We start from the raw sequence: 26,965 nt of genomic DNA, 5'->3' as shown, positions 1-26,965 counted from the left end.
AATTCTGTACATTGAGGGGTTTATTTTTTTTTATTTATTTTTGGAGGGACCACTTACCTCCAACCACACAACCACAGTGGGCCCATCCCACTGTGCAAAAGGTAAACCTTGTCTTCTGGCTTCCTCAAGCAACTCATGCCTGCGATTACAGAAATAGTTATTAATAACAAAGAGAAACCAGTTATAACTAGATGTCACAATTTAAACACTGCATTCAATTTGCTGTCTTCTTTCCAATACTGAGCCCTCTCCCTTTCTCAGCCTTACATGATACACCCCTAAGGCCGCCACAGCACACATACAGGGACTTCACAGTGACATAAGCTGAACTGGAGAGAAAATTTCAGGGTGGCAGAGATGCTGGATCTTGCCTTTCGCAATTTGTGTCTGAAACTGCTGCCGACGCTCTAACCAACATTGCCAAGACAAAGTGGAGACGTCAAACTTATTTGTCAAATTCTCAGTTGCTGCAGTTTTTTGTTCAGCAAATTAGACTGAACCAAAATACGTCATTCTTCCTCAACTTGCAGATCTGAAACCTGTAGAAATGTGAGAGTACATCAGATGCCCGTGCCACCGAAACGGTACTGTCCATCGGGCTGTCGAGGCTGGAAACTGGGACAGTAACCATTTAACTGGTGAACTTCAGTCTGCAGCAGCGAGCCTGCCAGAATTTCAGGCACAGCTTCAGACAACCATTACATTCAGAGTGCCACGCTTTGGCAATTATATTCTGAAAAGCTGTGTACTGAAACTCAGCTTTCATCTGCTATGATGACGCCATTTCCTTTGTTATTCTGAAACAGAAGAGGCTGAAGTCTAATATTGACATTTCAGCTTACAGAGACAATGGAAGCTGACAAGATCCCTACAAATAGCTACCAAAAATGTTTGATAAACCAAGAGACAAAAACTAGTGCTGTGAGTATCAGCATGCAACGTTGCATGAATATCTGTCTGAAAAAAAATGGGTGAAGACTGAAAAAAGCATATTTAAGCTGCCTTTGAAAGCTAATTGTATATGGTTAAGTCTCCACTCTCTCTCCTCAGAGGTTTAGAAAAAAAACCAACTTTACTGTATTGGACAATATTTACTGTTTTATGCTTTTTATTCATGCCTGCAAGTGTAGAATTAAGATAAGCAGCACTACTACAGATTCAGGATCCTACGTTATGTATTTATAATTTTCTTACAATTTAAAACAAACAAAATCTCCTCGCCTTCAGAACCATATCGTTAAATACATCTATGATAAAATATTTAAAAGCTACGGATATTAAAATACTACCACACAAGACATCTCAGAAAGGGGTTACTGAAAGACTAGCAGCTTTCTTTGCTAGCAGTGCAAAACAGACAGGCTGTTCAGCTCTTTTAGACATGCCAGCACACCCAGGATCCTCATGTTATATTGGTAGGTAACTAAATAGAAAACATAATCACGGAAGTAATAAGTAGGCTAGCAACTGTTTTATCAGTAGATAGTACTTCTCCACCTACATGTCAATACATACCTATTACTCTACAAGAACCTCTCAATACTCTATCCTAATTAAATGTGCTGCCTAGGAATGAAAAAAGGGGAGGAAGGAGGGAACTGCCATATAACTGGGTACAAATAACTGTTCTGAGGTACCCATTTTAAGACCCATCCATTAAGGTGGAAATAGCGAAACCTAGCTATTGAGCTGCTAACTGCTGAACACTAACAAAGAAGAGAAGACCGTAAAAGTGAATGCATATTTGTACACTTCAATAAAATATGTATATTTCTAAATTAGGAATAAAGGGTAGGCTATTCTCCTTCTACCGCGGAACACATGACATTAAACCCACAGATCGCTAACCCTGAATGCATTCAATTTTGCTTTGCTTTGTTTTTTAAAGATTAAAGAATGAGAAAAATAAATTAATAAGGTATTATAAAATACTGCTTGGTAAGAACAGAATAAAATGCTTAATACTGTATTTGCCAGAAAGGAATACGATGTTTTTCCCAAGTAGCTTAATTTCAAAATTGGTGCCTTTGTCTTCCTTTCTGGTGGCTGTGGCAACAGGACCGTGCAGCGAGGTAAGCCCACTAGTGATGAGAGCGCACAGACATGCCCAAAGCAGCCTCACGTTTGACCAGGATGACCCCACGAGAGCATGCGATCACTGCTTTCCCTCCAACTTATAAACCACTTGGGGCATTGTGTGGAATTCAGAGAACTGCAGTGTATTTTCTGCTAGTTTTAAGCTCCTCCCTGCGTTCTTCAGGTTAGCCATGAAACAGCACATCATTTGGAGATGAGCAGAACAGGGAATGCATCAAAAGCCTAAGCAGAGGTTATGATGCAAACTTTAAACTCATGGTGGCATTTTATGCAGAAAACAATTGTGCGGCTGGAAGGAAGTGTTATGTGATGGAGGCAAACAGAGAAAAACAGAAACAAATAGAACAAAAATGTTCATGAGAACTTTATGCAGAAATCACTCAATGGATCCAAAGAGGCATGCATCCATGAAGTAGAAATTTAATTGTGCAATTTGTTCACATGCAAAAAGAGACAGAAACTTGCTTGCATGGGAAATCATTCAATGAAAGCTCAAGACAGTACAGGCAGGAAACATCTTATGGGAAGAATTCGAAGGCAGCTGCTGTTTTATCTGCAAATGAAGCATCAGTGTTTTTTTCCCTATAGCAGAGAACTTCACTTTTCCAACAACTCCCCTCCAACTTCCCCAAGAAACTCGATGCATTCCAGCAATACATGATCAGATTCTTTAAAGATCACAACTGACATGCCAGTTTAGCTTCACAGGCCACCCAGTTATACCAGTTAAGAAGTGGGTGCAAAATCCAGCTTCCTATCTCTTTGATGAAAATAATATAAAAATAATACTCCAGTAGTGCTGGCAGCGTTAACAGATGGTATGAAGCTGGCACCATGAAGGCCAGAAAAATGTCAAACGAGTAGCTGGCTACTGGAATAATTCTTAGGTGACAACACCAAGGGATAGATGTCTACAGGCTTAAAAAGTTGGCTGAACATCACTCAGAACGGAGACCACATGTGCTGCTGCAAGAGGGGAACGCTTGTTGTTAGACACATTCAAAAGGCATCTAACACCAGCTGTAGAGAACAAAGAAACTGTGGTCATATGGGATGAGAAATGACGTCACAACTCCAGGTGTTTGATGTAGTAGTGAGCACACAAGGCCCTTTAAGACCATGTGAAGTATTTGTATTTAGAATGGCTCTTGGCAGGCAAGCATACTCCAACCCTACAAGGAAAATAAAGCAGCCCAATGCAACGCCACTTTGTCATGGCACTGAGACAGCATGGGAATAAATAAATCCAGCACTTGTAGCCAAAGGGAAATGCTGTATTCCAGATTTCTTGGATGGAACTGAAGGTAACTGATTTGGAAGAAGTTTAGAGACAACACTGTAGGGAACGTGGTGAAGAAAGCAATGCCAATGGAAATGACAGAGCTGCAAGATGTAAAAACTGAAAGGCAATGGTAGCAAAACACGACATGAAAATAAACTAACTTCAGGCAGAGCACCAGTGGAAAGTTAATATCCTTATTATATATTGATTTCAGGCAGGTAATAAACTTATTGCGCGTAACTTTTCTTAAGGAGAGTTATCTTAAATTTAGGGTTGCCTTCCTTTTTGATTAATACAGTATTAAGTTCCTTGTGTTGTACACAGAAAACCACAAATACAGTTGTGGTAACACTGTCAATAGTACAGCTCACAAAGGAAAACAGCATGAACAACACACTAAAACCAACTTAAATTTAGTAAACAAAGAGCAACGGTTTACAGAAATACATCTATCTTGGAAACGAATGGCCACAAATATCTACTATTGCTAAACAAATTTCAAACCCCAAATTACAAAACTAACTCCATCTAAGTAAGGTTTAACACTTCTATTATGGGAATTCACACCATGCAACACAAGACATTGAACTAGCGCTCACACTGAACTGAACGACACTGGATTTATTTCAGCAACACATTTTCGCAATAAATACTTTTGAATCTAGTCTCTCATAACTAGACTTTTTTGAGAAAAGTTAGAACTTTTAATACATTGCTAAAAAATCCAAATGAACTTTACCATAATTTCACAACAATCCTAATAAAATAAATATACACTTACCCTGATTTTGCACTACCACATCAAATGGTAAACAAAAGGAAAATAAAACAGTGAAGGAAATATATAAAACTAGGATTAAACTGAACTCAAAGCATACAAAAACAGACAAATAACACATACTGAAATTTAATTCTGTAACTATAAATAGGTTTTGGTTAGCAAAGACATGGAATACTGCCCTCAGCCTGTTTGTGCGCATGCATGCAGAAATCAGAAAGATAAGCAATGGACAAATAGGGATTAGAGACAACTATAAATAGAACCAGCTGTCATTGCTCCAAGCATTCAGGTAACTGGAATTCTTTTCACTGAATACAGTATTTTATAAGTGAACAGTCAGCCTTGAGAATTTGTTTTAACCCCACCCTCCTCCAATATCAAAGTGAAAAGCAATTCAGAGCAGCTTTACCACTTTTTCCTTTTTGATAAGGACCATCTCAAGAAGGCGGCAAGGGATCTTTGACACTTTGCAATAATATTGCTCCCTATGTTCAGGACACCTGTCAGGATTCTGAAATAGCCAGATTAAAGTATATTGCTGGGATTTTTTCAAATGGTAGTTTTCCTTCTCATAGAAGTTCAAGGGGCCCTGCTGCTGCTCTCAGCAGTAAGAGTAATAAAACTAAACAACATGATACTTATCTTCATCAGAGTCTTGTATCATACCCACTTTCACTTAAATATCTGAATTATAGGTACCTTCCTGTGAATAAGCACGTACCCGTATTTAATAGCTGGGCAAGGCAATTTCAAACTAAAAGTTTTCATTTGTCTAATCTAAACACTTGCCTTTGAAGCAACCAAAGATGTGCAGCCATGAGGTATACTTCAAGTAAACTTTTGAAAGGCAGAACGTTTACAAAGAAAGGTCATAATTTATCTGCAACTACATTTTTTGCATGTATTAAAGCAAGACAGCATAGAGTGTTTTACTCTGGAATGAAATTTGTTGCTGGTATTGAGAAAGATCTACATCCTTCAAAGGACAGCCCTACCACTATTTAGATATGACCAGACTAAAGCTATTTATTCAACCAAGATGTAGTATGACTTTAAAGTTCTGCAGAAAAGGGGAAAATACCGGATCATAATAACATACGATTGCCTTCAGTGTAACGGTCTGAAGAAAAACAGCTGAGCATTCTGTTATACAAACAAAACCACATTCCACACTGACTTTTCAAATCAACGCACTGCTGGTTTTCATTAGCAGTCACCAGACATTATTCTCATTTGTTAATAGAACTTAGGTACCGCGAGAAATCTCTCTCGCAAAGAGAAAATTAGCACACTCTTTTCAACATTCACTATTCTGTTTTCAGAAGTAAAAAAGCAAGACAGGTCTAATCTTGGTCAGTTTTTCTGACACAGAGTAAAGACATCTGAACAGAATTGAAGCAACAGAAGTTCAAGGTATACAGCTCAGCTTTGGGTGGAAAAATGCAAAGAATGCCTGATCCAGCTACATAAATCTGAGTGTTTCCTGTATTACCATATAAGCATCAAGGCAAGATTCCTACTAGTAGCAATATCTATTTTTCACCTATGATTATAGTCTGTGCTTCATCTCATCTAAGCCTAGGAAAAACAAAGCATTTAACAGATACTCAAAAGGTGAACACTGAATTAAAGATTTTCTTGGACACACACTGAAAATAATCTCATGATTAGGAAAAGGTAACTGCGTATATAAAAGGGGCCATAAAAAAAGGAAAGAGTCACAAATTATTAAAAAACAGGAAATCAGGGGTATATGGTGCAAGGAATAAAGATTTTGGCTGTTAAAATATATGAGAGAAAGTGTCAAGACAACCTCAAACAGAAGTAAAAAAACCAAAATGTAAACACAGCAGCAGTTAGCAACTCAAAAGGAAAGACTTTCAGAGTCACCTGCTAGAAAGGAAGCAGCAAATGCATACAGAAGGATGTCTGTACAGAACATCTCATGCTTTCACTCTGTCAACTCTTTCACACTCCGGAGCAAGTAACAGCCAAAGACAACTTTGGGAAATCTTCCACATGAATTAAACCCAAAGCAGGTATTAAATATAACAAATATGGGGGAAGGTTGATAAGAGTCCACTTTTATCTCCAAGTTTGTGTATTACAGCATTTCAACAATAAGCTTTCAGCCCTGAAATTAATTTCAAACTTACCACAACCTATGCCACTATTAATGTTTGGGGGAAATAAAAAAAACTAGTAAAAAAATTCTACACAGGCTTATTAGCCCTAGCACCATACTAGGCAAAAATACCTGAAAACAAACAAAACAAAAAAGAAAACAAAACATTTTAAAATAAAACCATGTCTTAACAACAGAGGACAACAAATACTCAATAACTTACTTTTTCTGCATTTTCCTGTTTTTTTCTGCCTGTCCTCCAAGCTTGCTGAGACCTAATGCATCCTGAGAGGAACTATCTGCTTCTGCCATGCCAACTACAACAAGAAACCAAAGCAAAAAACAGTCTTGTTATTATCTCAGTTTTGGCCGCTTTTAACTGAAAAATCACTACTGCTTTACTGAACAAATGTAATGAACCCTTTGTAATATCACTGATCAGAAATGTAAAAAGCCAAGCCTCCAAAGCCCATCAATGACTATTTTCTAGCTGAATTAATACCCATCAAAATGGCATATAAAAAGAGGAAATTCAGATTGGTACACACTCAAATAGGTGCGGTCTAAAACCAGCTGGAATCACACCAAGAACCTCACGTTTCAACCACCTCTAAGATGAATTCTCAGTGTTCCCTACCACTTACGTCTGGCGTCAACACCAAGGGACCTGCTTTATGCAGAGAATTATAAAAGAGAAAGGTAACCGTAGTCTTCACTAAGCCAGATGGGTTTGTTTCAATGGAGTTCCTTTGGGTCCAAAGTGAAGACATGACTGTCGGTGTCAATGCTAACAAAAGCCTCTTTCACTTCCAAGATACAGTTGAAATTTTTCTTTCGCAAAACAAGCCATAACAGTTCAATAAGTTTCAATAACCTGGCTACATGAGACTAAATGACAGCAATACCTGACTAGCTGAACTTGCACCCTACGCTCACAAAAAGACCTGCCAGAAGATTCAGCGTCACTAGTTCCAAAAAATGCTGTACATCAGCATCAAAATAATCAGTCATAAATAGCACATACTGGTACATACATAATAAATTTCACTCTTTCACTCTCTTATTGTGAAGAAAAAAAACCCAAAGGGCAAACCAACCTTGTCCTAATGTATCCTTGCTTGCATGTCCAGGTCGTCCCTTTTCTTTCTTGCCAAACAAGCGGCCAATAGAGGATTTGATCCCCTTCTTTTTGGGAGCTTTATGAAGGGAATCTTGGCTACTGTTGCTGCTACTAGGATTACTTGTTTGCCCGTCTTGCGAGCCTGTTGAACTTTACGAAAAAAAAAAAAGGAGTCATAAAGGAGCACATGCACAACAAACTCACTGGCATAACATAGTGAGACACAAGTTCCGGTTTCTGTGCGAGTTAACGACAGCTCAGTAACTCACTAATGACATCCAATTTCACCTTTTAAGGAGTCATGGATAGAAACATATCTATTAAAATACAAGTCATTAAACAGCAAAAACAGTGGAAACAACCAAATCATGCAAGAAGGGATGTAATATTTATATACCATAGCATGGAACTACAAGTTAATTCTTACTTTTTTAAGAAATAAAAGAGTTTAAGTGCAATTTGGAGAGGCCAAGGTTGACAGCAGAAGTTCCTGACAAATTGAGGCAGACAATGGAAGTTTGAAATACTTGGAGTGAAATCCATCTCAGATACTTAGGCACTCTGAACAGAACATCTGTCAATCAAGATGATGGTATATTTTGCAACTTATTTCTAAATTTATAGCTATATTCCAGCCTATGAAAGAGGACTGGAATTGTACATCTTTCATTTCCTAAACTTGAAGCAAACTTGCTGCAGACCTTGAGTACCAGAAGAATTCCTCACAAAGTCATTTCTGATCATGAACAAAATCTGCTTTCTAATTGCTTATGTAACATAGTCACCCATTTATGTGTTCACACTCTTTACTTTTGAGAAACACTTCAATATCTAAACTAAAATCCTACCGGCTGAACAGCTTTGTGGTTTTAGGATTTTATTCTTATGGTCTAAAATACTAGGTTACTGGTAGCTCTGACTTATTCACAGCTACTTACTTTCTTATGTCCCTGATATCTTCATGGCTCACTGTATGCAAAGCTCCCTTTTGGACTCTGTCCAAACGCAAAGATCGAGGTGAAGAAGGTGGTGATGTCTCACATTTTATTGTGGTTTTATCATCTCGTACCTCTTCTCTAGAAGCTGTAGACTAAGGGAAAATTAATGAAAACTTGAGGGGTCAGTTGGAAATGCCAAAACATGAATGCATTATCAACACTACACAAAATACTGAAAGGAAAACTCAATTATTTCAGTGTTAAAGGATTACTCTTGCTCTTACCATTCTGCAGTTTATTTTTTGTCTGACTTCTTTCTGTATTTTCTGCTAACTTCAGTGACAAACTACTGAATTTCAGTCTTAGCTAATAGCACTCATCTTTTATTCATTCAGAGAGCTAAGAACTAATGTCTTCAGCACCATAAAACTAACATACCCGACTTCAGTTTAGGCAAGTGCAAAAACAAAAAAGGAGAGTGTCCTGTGAAAATAGGGCATCTTGATTGCCAGTTATGTGTTTAGACAACCATTAGCAAGATTACCAACTCTATGAAGTCAGTTTCTACATACCTGTGGCTACAGCTTATCTCAAAGTTTGAGCAACAGAAATTAAGACTTATTTGCATGCACACTAACAGATCTTTAAAATTAAACATTGCTTCATGAAGACTGCAAAATAGTGGTTACAAACAGAAAGTAATACAACAGCCCCCCACACCAGCAAAAAAAGCCAACTAAAAAAACCCCACAAAATAAAACAAACCCACAGTTATGTTAAGATGATAAGCCATTTTACGTTTAATATCAAAGAGCATAGAATCTTGCTCTATTATAGGGTTACCCTGCAAATGTCTTCTTTTATATTCCTGTTATCCATTAATGACTTTGGACAGGGAAAGAGATGAAGGGGCACACCAGTAAATAAACTAAAGAATTTTACCTTTCTACGGTGTTTCCTTAAATCACTAGGCTGACAGATGCATGCAAAGAAAAGAAATTCAGAAAAGCCATATTTACTGTAAACTGTAGAACAGACTGAAACAACTAGTACAGACAAAACATATTAGGGACAGTATCAATAACAATTACAGCAATGGCACAGAGAAAGATAAAGTATGGAGCACCCTCCAAACCACAGATTACTTAAATGCATCCCTGAAGAGGGGGAAAGGAAGGAAAAAATATAATCAAGACTTAGAGTCAGTTATCTACACAAGTACCATAGATTTGCATGTATTGGTACCACAGGCAAATCAGCACACAAAACGTGTGTTATCTTCAGGAAGAAAAACAGTAAAGTACATGGCGGCATAAGGTGTTGCTTTTAAAAAGTGAGAGTACTTCCAGTCAAGGACTTGCCTTCAACAACATAACCCACATGGTAGCCATAGCAGGCTTCATACGATGCCTGCACTAGTCCCTTCTCACACCTTAGCAATTTCTGTAGTTGTTCCCTACATAGGATAAAAAGCAGCCACACTTTAATACTGAGTGCCAACAATAGCTGATTTCTATCCAGTAAGAGTGTTCTATTCTTCTTAGTACATATAAAGTGCTGGGGTGTTTGAGGAAGAGTCTACCACCATTTTTACTTTATTTTATTCTCCATCCGCTCCAGAGGCTCCTGTATCTCACTTCCTAGGTACTTCCCACCTCTGCCAGTGCACAGAGCAAGGCAGCAACCCTAAGCTACATAAAAAAAGTTAGCAAGTTATTCAGACCAATGCTGACAAGAGTTTAACTGAGATAATTTTGTTAATAATTACCATTGTATTTGGCGACAGATTATTCCAAAAGACTGTCACCAAAAATAAAGTCAGTCCCCTTTGACGTTTGGCAGGGGAGTTGGGTGTTGTTTCCCTCCCACAAATGACAACTTCTAATCATTTTTCATTTACAATGCACACAGACTACGCAGCATTAATATGTAAAGTTTTGTTCAGTCTGACCATAGAGTACTATGTTAATACACCGTAAGTTCATAGAATCATAGGAAGGTTTGGGTTGGAAGGGACCTTTAAAGATCACCTAGACCCTCCTCATGTTCTCAGACAAAGCATAGCAGACTCATTTTACCCTTGCTGGACCTTTCTTCTATTAAATCTGATAACCCATGAACATGAGAATGTTTACCATATGGAATGGAAACGGTCCACTGTTCAAGAGAGCTGTAGGATTCACAATTTATCATGTTGATGCTTTTTAAATTAATTTTAATCCTGACGGCTTCTCAGCTAAGTGAACTGCCCGATACCACTACTGCAGTTAGCATTACGCTAATGTTGCCATTGTGCTCATAAACTAATGAAACTTTCTATTAAAACATCGCAAAAAATCCCACCAGAACTCATTTGGTCTGATAATGCATAATAGCTGTTCCAAAAGTTTCTAGAAAGCTCTTGTTCTGTAATACTAGAAGCATAGCTTGTTTTCATGCTTTCACAAATCGGTTGCCAGGTACTAAAACGTGAGACAAATGTAACTGCAAACAATGGATCAAGTGCCTCTGAGTTACAATTCCTACAATCGACAGTGAACTCAATTTACTTTTGTTCAATTAAATTTTAACAGATGAAAAGTAGATCAGAAGAATGTCTCATGAAAATAGCTACTTAAATTTGTATATGATTTTCTGTAAGAGATGTAGTTTACTACTTATTACTGTGAACAGTTAGAATATCTCCACATTTCGAAATTTTTTAATTTCTGTATAAGAAGTGTGCTTGACCCTGGATATACAGCCAGAGCAATAAAATGATTTTTTTTTAATACAAGAAAGGCAAAATCATTCCTTTTTAATTTTAAAAAATATATTTTTTAGTATACGTACCCATTCATTTTAAAAACCTAGTAACAGCAGCTAGCTGAAATACTTGTTTTTAAACACTCCTATAAGAGACCTAAATGAGCTAAGTCTGTCATTTACAGTCCACCTGCTCTTACAGTGATGGATAGCATTCCTTGTCTACTGATTGGTACGGTATAGGCATGATACAAGCGCAAATCCAAGACAACAAGGTAAACTAAGTATGGTGTTGCACGTACAACTAGTAAGTACGTTTCCAAATGCACATGCAGATCTGGAGACAAAGTAATGTATATGGAGCTAAGTTAGAGAAGCCTTTCCTGAAGAGTACATGCAAATAAATACCTGTATCCAAGTGAAAGGTATTCCAAATAGGAGAGGTTGATAGGTTTGCTTAATGTTTATGTAAAAACAATAAAGTGGAAAACTTGTATCTTGTTTTTACAGATAGGTTTACACGCGTAAAGCAGGTCCTAGAAAGGTTAATTTTTCTAAGCAGTCATCTGACTGTCAGAAAGGATCCATCTTTCTCTGTTTGCTGAACTGCTAAGCCCAAGCTACTACTTCATCAGCTACTCGGTCTAACAGATGCTTCTTTTACCTACCAGTCTTAATAGGCTCAAACAAGACACTAGCACTCCTTAAAACAGCTGTGATACCTTCACAATCTTCCAGATTAATGGAATATTTGCAAATCTCTTTTGGCTGAGTATTTAGTGGAATAGTGGCCTGCTAAAAATTAAAGTTTAAAGCAGAGGGAAAAGCTGGTTGCTGTACCAAGGGTTGAAAAGAAAACATTATTTCTTCTAGGAAGAGGACTCAGAAGAAAGACCATAACAACAGAAGGAACACTTAGGCATGAGATGTTGACCAAATAATAGACTTGAGTTCTGAACGTTTTTCCTAATCATTATGACTGTATCTTACACTTTTTATAGAAGTTGAAAGGAAGCAGTAGAAAAACCTAGAGAAAGGAAAAATACAGCTGAGTAAGAAGGAGAGGAAGGGGAAAAATCAAACAACCCATTTCCTAGAGAAAAGGAACACACTTCTGAAAAATTAAAGTTAATGGATACTTACCAGTGTCATGATACCTAGTCTGTCCACTTCCCGAGCTGGACTATGTGGAATCCTCCTTGGGGTGGAGCGGCCACTGCCAGGCGGGGAAGAACCAGCAAGTGAACCACTTGCATAGGGAGGAGGAATGGAGCTCATGGACCGGAACCGGCCATGGGCATCCAGACTTCCACTACCCACTCTGCTTTCAATCTCCTCTGCACGCTGCTCTGTGTTTTCCTTTTCTTCTTGTATAAGTCTAAAAGAAAGAAAAGTTTCAAAGGAACGTGACGTTCAAATGAGTACCATATAAACAGAAAGGCTGGCTCAGGCATTAGAAAGCAGCACTTGGCAGACAAAATGGCTACACTGGAAAAAATCTAATCCAATCTGAAAAAATTGGTAAACACTACTACGATCACCATCGTGCAAGGGATTTCTGTCAAACTAGTTATATACAATCCCTTCCATAAATGGGACTGAAAACAAAGAACCTGGAAAGAGTACTTAGGCCTAAGCAAACTAATTGCTTCTGCCAACATTCCCCCCAGGAAACTGAATGGTCAACCATCATTTTCCGAGCAACCACATGAAAAGGATTTCTAGTGTCTCTGAAATTCATTTTTATCAAAACCCTAACAGCAGATAGACCATACCTAATCTCTTTGTTGATTGCATCCAACTGTTCTTGAAGCATCATGGCCAAAGTCTGAGCATCAGCCTGACCACTTGGTGACAGCAGATCAACTGAACTGAATATAGTCTCCCTATCATCCTCAATGTCAGAGACATCAACATCGCTTTCAAATGCTTGTGCCACATTTGCCAATACACTTGCTTGCTGGGCTCGCTCCCAGTCCTGCTCGTTCAGAGTCTGAACCTAAGAGAATTAATACAAAGAAATCCAAACCCAAATTGGAAAAACGTGACATTTCTACTGTTTTTCAAGATGTTAAATAATTTTTAAAAAGCCCACTTACATGCTGAATGCATCCATCAAGACAGCAATGTTTAGAGACATGTAAAAAAAGAAGCTATAATGTCGAAAACTTTGCATCTTACACTTAAGTGAAATTTAAAAATGGACAGCCCCACTGAATAAATTAAAACATCACATATCTTGGCTATATACACTGTAAATTACCGCAGAACTTTGCTATCAAATCCAATGAGAATTTTGGAATCAGCTTTATGTAGTGAGAAGTTGTGTCCTGAAAGGGAATTGAAATTGCTTGCAGAACAATAACATGATAGATCAGTGTATAGGCACAAAAGTAGGACTGTTTCAAGTTATATTTTACAGGCTTATACTTAAATTGGACTTCAAAACCCCAATTTTGCAATTATTTGTTAACAATTAAAAAGACTAGTAGCTGTGCATTAGTTAGTAAAACAGGATATATAAAATCCAGCAGTCTTACTGCTACGTACTCCTATTCTAAAAACTCCTTGCAATAGATTATCCTCATTCGATTTACTTTGTTGACAAAGTTTTATTTTTATTTTGATGTCAGAGTTCACTACCTTTGAAGGTTCATCTCTGAGAGCTGCCAAACGTCCTTTCTGGGGACGCCTTAACACTGACGAGGTGCCATAGGAGTCTGTATGACTGTCAGCCACAGACGAAGATGTCATAGGGTACCTGAAGTCTGGTCGGCTAGAACATGAAGAAACATTTTATCCTTATGAAGGTAAGGGGAAGGGGGAAACCAACCAAAAATCTCACCCAAATTGTCCCACCAGTGCCTTTTTTTAAAGCAGTATATAATAATATATATTATATATTTAGATTATATAAAATATAAAGAATATATTTTATACCTATGACTAAAGTATTATCAGCTATAACAGACAAAAATATGTTTAGCAAAGTGACTTTAAATAAATTAGAAAAAACTGAACTACAACTAAGTGCTGGTACCTATGATGAAGTGATGTGGCTCTGAGTCTCACTTGGTCATTTTCAGCCCTTAATGCTTCAACATTTATTAAAAGTTGATCCTGTAAAAATAAATAGATAAAATAAATAACAATATGCTTTAAAAAAATCAGTATCAAATACTGATTTATAAACTAACATGCGGTTATTTGAGCTCATTTCTACAAAAGTCAGAAATAACAGATTTTTAAAAATACCCTTCAATGATGTAAAACAAAAATTATTTTTCCTACACAAAATACAGCACCATCACGAAAGGCCATCCAAGAATAATTCTGTTGCTTCTCTACACTGTGACCCTAGGTAACGACAATGTACATTTGAAAACAGCTACTAATTAAAATTCACCTATTCCTAACTTTGCTACAATTAAGTGATAATATTTAATACTAAACAAGAAGATTTTTTCAAACTCTGTGCACAAAAGGTTCTAAATGCATTCACTTTTAACTTGGACATTTTTACATGCTCTGGAAATGCAGAATTTAACATCAGAGAAATCCAATGGACGAGAAAACAATGAAAAACTAATAAAAGTGGCTGATGATGAACATCTGTGCCTTGTGTGAAAACTGCTGGCCCACATATACAAAAATTCAAAGCACATTCTGCAAAATATTCTGAATGTGTTCATTTTATTACAGAAGCACAGCCTCTACAGTTTGCCCCAGCTACTTATAGGATGATCTGGGGAGATGCAATACGCCTGTGATTTAATAAGCAATAACAAATATTATTTCAGGACAGATAGCGCGACCACAAAATCAACTGCCACTGCTTTAGGATGCAAGGAAATGAAAGGCCCCACCACTATTATTCAAGAAGGGAACTTGTCAGTTCCAGGACAAACAAAACACCAGACAGCTGCTATTGCAAAGGAACAGCCAAGGCTAATAAATATTTCTCTCCCTGCCCCCTAGTTCTTAAAACTTCAATTTTTTTTTTTTTAATCAGTCAAACAAGCATTTCATGATACCCAAATGCTTTAAGGAAAAATGTATGGGAAAACAGCCAATATTAAAAGTATTTTTTTCCTTTTTACTGTTCAAGGTCATATGCAATCTTCAAACTTTGGCAAATTGCCAGTATACTCAGCCGCTTTACATAGTCAGAAGTGTGTTAAGTCTTTGAGTAAGAAGCTACATATTACCTATAAAATCATCATAAAACTGAGGCACACAATACCATAAAATAAGCAATAACAGCTCCCTGCTTTTAAACAGAGCAGGTAATGTTAAGTTTTATGGGGCAATTCAAACCTGGTCCTGCTCTGTAGCAATGCAGCAATTATTTTCCAATATAATATTTCAGAAATGTGTATTATACCTTTTCATGCTGAAGTTCCTCTATTTGTTTTTTTGCATTTTCAATTTCTCGAAGAAGTGAATTCTAAAATGAAATGTATCACAAATTGTTACTTATAAAAGCTTTGAACTCTTACACCATAACCGAGTATCAAAAAATTTCAGTCAACACTATACAGATGCATCTTAAATTACAGCTACTTTATTGCTTACATCATTTCACTTTGATTACAATTGAAGGTTTATCCCTTCAGGTGTACAGCCCTCTAAATAGTGGATTTAGTAACAGTACAAGTTCCATAAAAATTTAATGCCAGTACCAGCCTTTTAAAGCTCCATTTGACAAAACTGGTAAAAAAAAAAAGGAATAATTAGGCAGCTAAAATAATTCGAAGTAATTCACTGAGTGCCTACTAAGGCATTACTGGCTGTTATCATTAGGTTTTCATTTTATTTTCACTTGCCTGACCTACAAAATTACTGTATAGTAATTTCTTCAACGTACTGCACCTCCAGAACTGCAACACTCACTGACTTACGGGCCTTCATTAACATCAGAGCTGTCATCTTCAGAATTACACCACGACTTCCAAACAACTCCAGTAAATACAAATACTTGTGACTGCTACAATCTCTTTGCTCAAAGGCGTTTCTAAATTCAGACTGAGAATTAAGAAGCATTTGAGAGCTACAACAATCAAAGAATTTCAACTACTGTATTTTACTGTAGCATGATACCAAGAGAAAAATCAGAGATTCCCCTTTCTAACAGGAAACTTAACGGAGTCACTTTCTTTTCCTTTTCCACCATTGCCAAGAAGTTCTGCTACGCACATTTCCTTGAGGTAAGCAATACCATTATTTGCATCTGAAATGTGTAATAAAGTTTTATACATGAACAAACAAATCATTCCAGGAGAAAAGCCCAAGCGATCAGAAGAAAGCCTTAAAATTTTACCTGCATGTATCTTCCCAACTTACCAAAAAAGAATGAGCTGGAAGCCACAGCAAGAATACTGTTCTAGAAGCTGTTACTTACAGTAAAGGACAACTAGATTTTCCTCATTATTCATGAGCATAGTTAGGGTTTGGAGCGTAAAGGGGAGTTAGGGTTAAGCCTAAGACACCCCTCAGTATTCAAGCATTAAAAAAAAAAAGGCAGTCAGCTGTTTTTCAGAAATTGAATTTATAAAAACTGTTAGAGCAACCTTGTTGCTATCACAACAATGCCAATAACAAGAATTTCTGAAGTATTAGGAGCGGTTAGTGATCTTGAAAATAGGGATGTTAACTAAAAAGCACACGACAGTTTGCAGCCTTAGCTGCCAGATGATAAGCACCTTTATTATTAACTCAAAGCATGAGAATCAGTAGGACCTACATTTGTTTTGCACTACCCAATTCCCCTCAGCTCCAAGCGCGCAAAAGCAGGGAAAGAACAAACTAAACCTTCATAATATGAGGGGAGCAGAGTCCTGGAACTCTGGAAAGACATGTCAGATACCTGACTGAAGATTTAGGGATGAGAACTGTGTTGACATGAATGCAAGAGAAAGTAAACATTTATTAAAGTCTGAATACATATATATATGTGTGTGTGTATAATGGAAGCATTTTATTGCTATGTCTTTAAAACAAAAGCCACTCAGCTTTTGTTGAAACGTTTCCCCAGATGGTCATTTCACTCTCCAGCAAAAGAAAGTAAGTATTTTTTTAATCCAAGACAAAGCAATTCTAAGTCAGCATCAAGCAAAGTGCTACATCAAAAGACACTGCTTTGTTTGATGCAGAATAAGGGAATCCTTAAGGACAAGCATGGAAGAAAAATCCCTAAGGAGCTAGACCCAAAAGCAGAAGGGAAAGAACCAGAGTAAAGTAGGTCACAAGTTAGAAGATGACTGAATGCAGGGATAAGCTCTGTGATGTGCACTGACAATCCAGGGAACAGCCCATTTATATTCATATAACCCATCTCAAAATTATCTATCTGGGAAGAAAATGCAAGATTGTTTCAACCTGCAAGAATCCCACAATGACTCAGAGTAACTGGTACAGAAAAAAAAGCAGTGGGAAATAAAAAACTGAACTGCAAAAGTCAAAGTTCTAGTCCTAATTCTTTAGACTTCCTGTTTTACACTGGATGAGCCTATTTATGCAGTCCACACCCATCAACTAAGGATAAAGCTCCTTAAAAGAGGTCTTCTCAACACTGCAGTTCAATGCCCAGAGCCAATCTCAAAAATATTTAATTTTAAGAACTTATTTTCAAAATCCACACTAGAAAACAGCCTTAACAGAAACTACATATTAATAAGGATTTAGCGTTTATTTACTGAAGTTGCAGACACATTGCAAAATACACAAATCACTACAGAATGCTGAACGTCTAATTCATGTATATGGTGGAATGTGACTTGTTACCTTATCTTCCAAGGCAGCCATCCTTTCCTTGAGATGAAGCTGAAGTCTTTCATTAGATTCAGACAGAAGCTTATCAACGGTTTCTGACAAACGCTTATTATGCTCTTCATTCATCTTCTCTCTCTGTCTTGCCTAAGATACATAAAAGCTACTGAAATAACTTAAAATTTACAATGTCTGTAACAATTTCCACGTTGTAAAAACAGTAAAGCTTTCTTTAATCCAAATGCTTTTTCTTTAATAGAAATATTTTTCAGAAGGAATAAGGAATACTGCATGTACCCCCATGACTCTGTAAGGGAGCGTAAGGGACACTGAAGACTACAATAACTGTTCCAAGATCAGAAGCTTGAAATCTGAGCTTACACTTCAAGAAAAACCAGGTTTCAGAACCAGTTCCATTATTTACAACCCAGGAACCAATTTTTCCATAGTGATTTAATTCAGCAAGGTTTTGATCTGTCTCCTCATCAGCAAGTACAGCCAGCAATTAGGTATTTCCAAACACACTTGACACTGATTGGAGAATTCCAGCTTTTTCTTGAGATTTAAGGTTAGCGATAGTACAGCGGCTCAAATCTCCCAACTATCAGCCAGCCTAAACTCTGGCTCTATTTTAGAGATAAGAAATAAAAACAGCTTTGCTGAATGGTAGGCAGCCATGAAGGGGATTAGATCCTTTCAGCTTTGTATCTTTGCCAAAAATATGTACTGTACCCTTTGCAGTTCTTGATTCTTTTCTTCTAGCTGTGCTTCCATCTGTCTCAGTCGTTCCTCTATATTGCCATGTCTCTCCTCAGCCTGTCAATTTGAAAACAAAGTTAGAGTTTGTTTTTTTTAATAAAGGTTTCAGGAGCGTATAAACACTGAAGCACAATAATATATCTAACATGCTTTGAGCAACTGCCATTTATGGTAACGCACAATGCAGAACAGATGCCTTTCTGTCACTAAAAGGACCTAGTAAGAGTTCATATGGTAAGTAACAAAATGATGAAGCCTCTCTAAGTACCATGAATCAACTACCATTTACAAATGAGCTTGCAACAGCAGTTCATTCAAATCCCCAAGAATTAAAAAAAAAAAAAGAATTAAAAAAACTAAACGCATTTTCAGCTTTCCCTCACTAGCTTAGACAATATGACCCTTTGTTAGTAATCATGACAAAGCAGAAAGCAGCAAGCAGATACAAGGACTAATATACAAATTCTACCTTCCTAAGCTTGGTGGTAAGTTCCAATACTTTAGCATCTTTAGCAGCAGAGTTCCCAGGAGACAAAAGGTCAGACTACAGAGCCAGTTAGGGACAGGAAAGATAACAGGGAAAGAAATGAAACAGACTCAAGAAGAACACACACACACACTCTCGAAAAGGCTCATTTGTAGTTACTAAATATAATTCTTCAGACTTCATTATTCCATTTGCAGCCTACTAAAAACCTTGATATTAAAAAGTACCACTACTTCTCTCTCCCTGCATTCCCCACTTGGTTAACAGTGGAAGAAATCTGGGTTTGCCCTTCAGAAATAGTTCTTATTTTAGAAGACTATGTCTATTATTGAATGAATTTTAACAAAAAAATCAATAAAGTAATCATCCAGTGAGACATTTTCATAAAGTAATAGAGTTAACAGGAAACCTGCTCAAGTTCCAAAGAGCAGAAGTTTTAAAAAAAAAAGTAAACTAGAGCGTGTTCATAGAGATGAACAGAAAATGCAGAAAACAAGGAGAAACATTTTCTGAATTAGTTGGAGGAAAAACAGAAACAAACCCAACACTAAGGACAGATTTCTTGTAGCAGGACACCAACAGAGGAGGTCGTGAAGACACTGTCCAACTGACTCACCTTTGAAAGTGCTGCAACTCTCTGTGCCAGCTCAGCTTCCACCTCTGGCAAAGTTTCAGCTTTTCTCAAAGTCTGCTGCAGCTTTTGCTCAGCTAGTTCCAGTCGTTCTTGCAATTGCCTGTTCTTATCTTCACTCTACACAGGATTATGATCAGCAAATACTTAGTGTTAAAATGGTAATTAATTTTCGTCACAAAGGAAGGTAAGGATACAGCTTACTGCCTTTACTAGACCGATGGAGAATAAACTGTCCAAAACTGCTTTCATAACCAAAGATGTGGCATCCTCCCTTTCATGACATGACAGAACCTTTTTCACTACAAATTTTTTTCTGCAGACAGTTTGGTGTAATCTGAAAGCAACTGTATCACCAAATAAACATAGTTATGGTATGGAAAGCAGCATAGAACAAACTGTGAATTTCCAACGTCAAGGCTGTGCTAGACTGAGTTGCATTGAGGGAAAAATTCCCGTAAACTTTAAATAACGCTATGCATATAACCGCAAAAATTATTTTTAAGTATGTACAAGGTCTTTTAAAAACTATACTAAACAGGACTTCTCCTGTTGACTAAGAGTTGCCTGGCTTCCTCTAGTTATGAAGTGATTGGCTAAATAACCATTTCTGGGTTTAAGTTGGACTACTTCACGTCAAGCATATGTCAAACTTCCTCCCACAGTAAAGCAACGTTTAATTCTATTATAGGCTATTAAAAAAATCACTACACAAATTTTAAAACTGTTTTAGCTTAGAATGAGTAATTCTTACATATGAAACTAAAGATGGTTGGATACACGTACAACAACTTAAAAATCCACCATTAATAGGGTCAACAGCCCTGCTGCACCATGATCAAGTACACTAAAATGCTCAAAACCATTTCCTCTCTCCAGTCAACTGCCCCATCTTCATTTCCAGGGTAATGCTCTATATGTACAGCGCACTCCTCCAGTTACTGAAAAACAAGTCCTAAGAATAGCACATTACAGATGATATTTATCTTCCTAAAAGCAAAGTGCTTTAGAACAGTATGAACATTAATTATTTCCATTAGGTTTATGCTGAGCAAAATGTACTTTATCTTATTTCAAAATCACAACCTGTCGATGCATGGAGTCTTTAGTGGCAATTTCATTTTCAAGTTTATCATTGAGGTCGTGCACAGATGTAGCTTCACGTTGTGCAGCGAGGTAGCGTTTCTCAAGAGTTGTAATTCTCTCTTCCATGTCTTCCTTTTGGGCCATAGTCTATGCAAGACAAGACAGAATTTAGAATATAAGGGATAATTATTCAGTGATAAAGCTGGGGGGAAAACCCACAAATAATAAAGAAATACAAATCAGATATACTCCTTTCTAGTTCATATTTTTACTGAGAGAAATAATAGTCTCACTTAGGCTTACACATTCAATGACTTTTTCTAAAACTGAATGCTTGAAAAGACTGGTCTTTATTATGTTACACCACAGATCTGCTACTTACCCTTTCAATGGCACAAAACCAGCAAATCTTTACTTCCCGGGGACAGTCAGAAAGCGTTCTTGGATCTAACTAAGCTCCCTTTCTATTTAATAAGGATACAGAACACTGCAATACATAGGAGCTGGGAGATTAGGGATTGATCAGTAACAGGAACTGTCAATCACACCACTGAAATTGAAGTGATTCTTCAACCATGTAAATCTTTAAAAATAAAAAATTTGAACTTCATGAATAAGCTTAGCATTTATGACAAGATCAAGTATCTTTCCAAGAACATGAAGTTCGCAATGGTAAGTCTCTAATTTAATATATTTGCGAAGTATCTAGTTAGATCAATTCTGAAGACAAGTTTTCTTAAGAAACTGATCTTTTAAACAAAAAATAGCACCGTCATGCTCTAAACAATTTTCTTCCCACCAATCAAACCAAAGCCAATCAAAAGCATAAAGGTGTAACTGGTCACCAATGACTGAGATTTTATAAAGCAGTTGCATTTGGGACTACCCAAATTTTGACAGCTTATTCCTCACCTCTCGTACATCTCTCTGTAACTTCGTATTCATTTCCTCAGATTTTATTAAGTCTTTTCTAGCTGTGTCAAGATCCTCTTCCAGCTCTGTTACTCTGCTAGACAAAGCAGTAAGGCGTTCTTTCATTTGTGTCTGCTCTTTGTTTTGCTTATCTATGATGTCTTGGAGTTCAATCACTTTAGCAAGGTTTTCATCGTGGCATACAGAACCATCAGAGGATCGCTATTAAACAGGAGGAAAGAAAAAACTGTGTTTGCATGTTACACAGAAAATTGAAAAACAAACTGTTACTTACCTGTAAACACCCCTCCCTGAAGATAATTTTATTATTGGATAGATTGCAAAAATTGAAACTGTGGTAACTGAGACTTATTAATTGACCACTCAAAAAAAAATCTTTAGTTTCAAATGAAAATGTCATAGTTGATTATTAAAAAAAATCAGGCATCAGCTAAAAAGAGGAAATAGCTGTACCTTCCCATTTGTAGTTGGTGTATTTTCCTGTTCGTGATTTATATCCAGCATCCCATCTGGAATTGTTTTCTTCTGATTATTTTGCTCTTTCAGAATCATTAACTGTAAGAAAATAAAAGTTATATACATATGTTTCAAGTCAATTCCTTTCTCACTAACAATATAAGGAACAGCTGAAAACGCAAAGGAGCAAAACAACAATTACCCATTGGACTGCAAGCTATGTATTAATAAAATATGGCACAGACACTCAAACATGCCATTGCAACACAAAAATTCTTATTTTAAAGCCACAGGAACTCTTTGTTGGGGCAGAGGGTGTATGAGGGTTAGGGGGTTTTTTTGTTTCTCCTTTCCTGCTCTTTCAAAGTGACTATATTATGACCACGTGGTTATAAAAAAAACAAACCAAAAGAAAACACAACACTCCTCAAAAAACAAGAAGTGAAAGTAAACCTTAAAAACTGAATAAATTACTGTGTACAAATATTGACTAAATACCCACAATGCCCACATGAAGACTTCTGTTAAAAAAATAAACCTACCTCTTTATGCGTAGTACCTAGTTCTTCTTCCAATAAGCTACATCTTTCAAGTGCTACTCGTAACCTCTCCCTTACCTGGAAGGGTAATTTCAAATAATTTGAAATATTCAAATTAAAAAGAAATCAATTTCAATTATTGCCACGCCCTTTCAGATAAAGGACACTATTTCCATTACACTTAGAGACCTAGTTAATCTCGAGTCAGTACTAATTACAACGTATGTTACAAAAAACCTTCTAGAGAAACAACACATTATCTTAAAATCGAGTTTTTCCTTTTTTGTCATAAACAAATCATATCTCAAAGCGACTTGTACATTTAGGCAAGAATTAAACATCCAGAATTTGCTTATCCTTTTGTGAGGCACAGAGTGTGAATGCTTTTGCTTATTTACAACATGGAAGAAGAGACAGAATTCTACTTAAAATAATTTGCCAGACTTTATATACAAGAGTCACAAAAGTTAGGCAAACTATGAGTTGGCAGCAAAATTCACAGTAAAGTTTACCACTCGCATATCCTGCTGCCAACATCAGACAGAACTAAAGGGCGGGGTTCTTTTAATTCAGCTTTATTTATTTATTTATTACACTACAGTGTAAGCAGATTCCTCTCTTCCTGCTCTCTCTAGTCCATTCCTTATATTACATAATCAGAAGGCTAAATCCTGATATTATACAAGTAAGAAAAGGTATGCATTCCTACAACAAATATATTGCCTCTGAACCATGCTTAGTTTACATCAGCACAGTTAATGAAGTACTAGAATACACTACAGCACCTTGCTTTGGTGCAACATATTCATTTAGGAGGGCAGTTAGTGACGCAGTTATGGCAAAGCCACTACCTTGATACAGAGAGAAGTTCAGAGAACCTGACTTCTATTTTAGCACAAACAACTGCACAGTCCGCACAGAAGAAAGAGGGGACAGGATGAGATGGCATTAGCTACCATGTTTCATTACCTTTTCATCAAGGGCTTTATGGTGTTCAAATAAAGATTTTAGTGCTTTGAGAACTTCTACTTCACTAGAAACTCCTGCCGGAGACTGGGCTTGTCTCTTTACAACAGTCATTCTGAGAGATCGCTCGTGCCTGGAGACAAGGCACTCCAAATGTTCCAGTAAGAGCTAAAACAAAAAAAAAAAGCACAGAACAGTGTTTATTCCTGTTATGCATAGCTGCAGAATGTCCTAAAACATCAAGTTTTGAGTTCTAAACTTCAAATCTGAGATCCAAAGACTACTGCATCAAGCATAAGGAACTGTTTTTAACATTTCACCCGTGTCAGAAGTTGTAACAGAGCTCACGCATGTCCTACTTCTCTCTTTGTCTAGTTTGTAAATGAGGTTTCTACTTAACCAGATCTTTTCAGTTCCACCACCACTCTGAGGAACTGCATGCTTGTCAGAAGGTTACACATAAGAAATGCTCTAAATCGGAGAGCCACTGTTCTGCTGGCAGCAGCTTAAGCTGCTGGAACAGATCACTACAGCTTGCCTGCTCTATTCCTCTGATCTCGGGTGTTGTATTATTACAAAACTTTAAAAACAACAAGCTGAATGACAGACAGCAGTGCAGTCTTACAAGCTTTTCCTGATTCTGCACAGCAGTATTTGGAGCTGTGCATAAGCTTCCAAACCTTCTTGATCAACACACATTCGCACTTTCAGGGGCATTCATGTGCAAATATCAGGGAAAAAATACTTTTAACTTTTCAAATTCAACATTCAATGTTTTTTTCCATGTAGGTGGATGTTTTAACAGCAGTAATCTTGAAGACAAGGAACTAACCCTTGTATTATTTCTTTCTGCTTTCAGCTCAGCAATTTCTTCTTCCCTTTCAAGCAGCTGCTCCCTGCATACATTTAGCTCTTTTGTAAGCGCTGCAAATTCCTGAAACAAACCAGACAGAAATATAAGCACATCAAATATTGGGATATAGAGAGAACAGATTCATATGAACACTTGACATGACTTCTTGAAGTATACATTTCAGATGTCTAAAGCCAATACAGTTGTATTAGTCATGCTAAGCAGGCTGAAGTTCAAATACTTATAACTGTTACACTGTCAAGTGTAAAGACAAAAGATGTTTGACCAGTACTTTTGAGAACTTGTTTGTCTCTCAAGGCAATTATCTGCATTGGGGTGTCCTTGGTAAGCAAAGAGAAAAACCTATTTGTAATGCACCTTGTTATTGTTTCAAAAAGTTGTTTTGTTTTTTCATGTTTTCCTCAGCAGTCGTTTGAAAAAATCCAAGCACTAAGCAAAAACAGAACCCAGCAAAACATGTCAAGTTTCAAGTCAGTATTTAATTGTGAGAGACAACACATAGCTGTGCCATCTACCAGAATACACAGGTTACTTATTCATAGTAACAGAGCATCCTTGAAGCTTCACCACTGCAGGACTCAGACCTTTATGGGTATTTATCTACTTAAGCTACAGACAGGGATTTCATTTATACCTACTTAAAAATCTCACAGAACGGAACTGAAACAGCCCTTTCCCTACAGTCCTGCTAGAAACCTTGGAGGATCAGAATCATAATTTTCTAGAAGCAAAGACCTCAAAAGACTTTCCCTTCAAAATTCAATAAAGCTTGCACCAAACAAAACCGAACCAAAGTGAAATAGTACAGAGTGAAAAGTCATCAGGAAGCAGAAATTAAGCTAACTCAGAGCAGTTACTGCATGCTTATTTGACCATTTTTAGCATTGAGATTCATCAAATTTAAAGAATAAAATGTTCCTAAGTGTTTGGGTTTCTGTCAGGAAGACACGATTGTACTGGGTATCTGAAAGAGCCACTACATCCTAAACTATTTCCACTCTATCAACAGCCTCACTAGAAATACTCAACATAAAGGCATTCAAACTTTCTATAAGCTCAGTGGGCATACTCTGAACAGAATAAAAGATACAACTATACACTACATTTATAAGCAACTACTGAGCCTAACCCTATCTACCTACTTACTCTGGCAAAATTTAAATTGTAATCTGAACCACATTAGAAATTATTAACAGGAAGCGTGAATGTGAACAAGTCCATGCTTTAGAAGAGGGCTTTGTAGGAAATGGGGATAAGAAAAACCCTCGTCATCAATGCAACTTAGGATGCAAAAATAAATACGCATCTGTCACTCCAATGGTCAGTGAACACTTCAGAAGCATCTGCGTAAGAAAACGTTGAAACACTATTAAATAAATTAGTCTTCTCTATTGGCTAAAATAAGGAAAACTCTCTAATAAATAAGAGTCATGTCTAATAAACAGTAGATTAGTACAACTGAACTGGCAATGATCAAGACAAGATGAAGATGACAAACGGCCAACTAAACAACATCCTGTGGAAACACACTGTGTGCACGAATGCTGCTTCTCTAGATTTTCCCAACTCTGCAAGACACACTGCTTAACAGACAGTAGCTGCATGTGAAGTAAAAGCTTGAGATGGAGCTGGTTTGCAGTAAAATTCAAAGTGACAGAAAACACATGCTTAGAAACAAAAGGACACACCAACTAATTATACTAACACATCTGCAAATTCTAACATGCAGCTAAAATAAGGAAATGTAGTCAAAAAACACTGTCTGCAAATTCCAAGATGAATTTAGCAAACTTCATTCTAAAACATACATGTGACTAAAAAAGACAAAAATGCTGTTGCACAACATGTGCCTACAAGTGAACTCCTTTGGAATTACTGATGTGTTAGGCTTTTAAAGGTTGCTATGAGAAAGATAGTAATACCACCATCACAGATGCGGAATCCATCTCTATAATCGCTCTTCCTAAATAAAAAACTGCTCACTGGAAAAAAGATTCAGTATAGTCCCCCTAGTCAATCAGCAAATTACTTTTTCAATTGTTAAAGAAATAAAAATATTTTTTTTTTTAACAGACTTAATTATGCTCACATAAATACTTCACTGTAGTATTTCGTTTGCACCCTAGAAAAATCCCTGGAAATACACTTATTGGAACAACCTATTCTCTAAATACAGGTGCTAGAACTTTTCAACATACAAAAAGCCTACAAAACATTCCTGAGAGCAAGGGAAACCAAGAAAGGAAAACTGACTCTATTATGAGCATTCCCTGCATGCAGAACACTCCTTCACATCCAAACTTTTCCTGTACTTTCAATATCCCACCTGTGGGAGTGTCCAAGACTCCCAGGCAACTGACAGCACACATCCCTCCTGC

General features: G+C 37.0%; 1 protein-coding gene across 6 annotated transcripts in view; it reads right to left on the bottom strand.

The window, feature by feature from the left end:
* The window catches only part of PPFIA1 (PPFI scaffold protein A1), a 66,131-nt gene that overhangs the window by 13,621 nt on the left and 25,545 nt on the right, over nt 1–26,965 (bottom strand). For all 6 annotated transcript variants that reach the window (XM_075094999.1, XM_075094998.1, XM_075095000.1 and 3 more), the window contains exons 3-20: nt 24,546–24,647; nt 23,717–23,881; nt 22,751–22,825; nt 22,206–22,307; nt 21,732–21,953; nt 20,820–20,966; nt 19,719–19,853; nt 18,589–18,672; nt 17,872–18,003; nt 15,473–15,535; nt 14,129–14,208; nt 13,732–13,864; nt 12,864–13,087; nt 12,232–12,466; nt 8,344–8,495; nt 7,383–7,555; nt 6,509–6,602; nt 58–139 (exon numbers count right to left, since the gene is read on the bottom strand). In XM_075094999.1, the coding sequence (XP_074951100.1) occupies nt 58–139; nt 6,509–6,602; nt 7,383–7,555; nt 8,344–8,495; nt 12,232–12,466; nt 12,864–13,087; nt 13,732–13,864; nt 14,129–14,208; nt 15,473–15,535; nt 17,872–18,003; nt 18,589–18,672; nt 19,719–19,853; nt 20,820–20,966; nt 21,732–21,953; nt 22,206–22,307; nt 22,751–22,825; nt 23,717–23,881; nt 24,546–24,647 (2,400 nt within the window). The remainder of the gene's footprint in view (nt 1–57; nt 140–6,508; nt 6,603–7,382; nt 7,556–8,343; nt 8,496–12,231; nt 12,467–12,863; nt 13,088–13,731; nt 13,865–14,128; nt 14,209–15,472; nt 15,536–17,871; nt 18,004–18,588; nt 18,673–19,718; nt 19,854–20,819; nt 20,967–21,731; nt 21,954–22,205; nt 22,308–22,750; nt 22,826–23,716; nt 23,882–24,545; nt 24,648–26,965) is intronic.

This window comes from Phalacrocorax aristotelis, chromosome 5 (genome assembly GCF_949628215.1).
Source record: "Phalacrocorax aristotelis chromosome 5, bGulAri2.1, whole genome shotgun sequence".
In the NCBI taxonomy this organism is placed as follows: Eukaryota; Metazoa; Chordata; class Aves; order Suliformes; family Phalacrocoracidae; genus Phalacrocorax; species Phalacrocorax aristotelis.
This window is presented reverse-complemented; position numbering and strand designations above follow the sequence as displayed.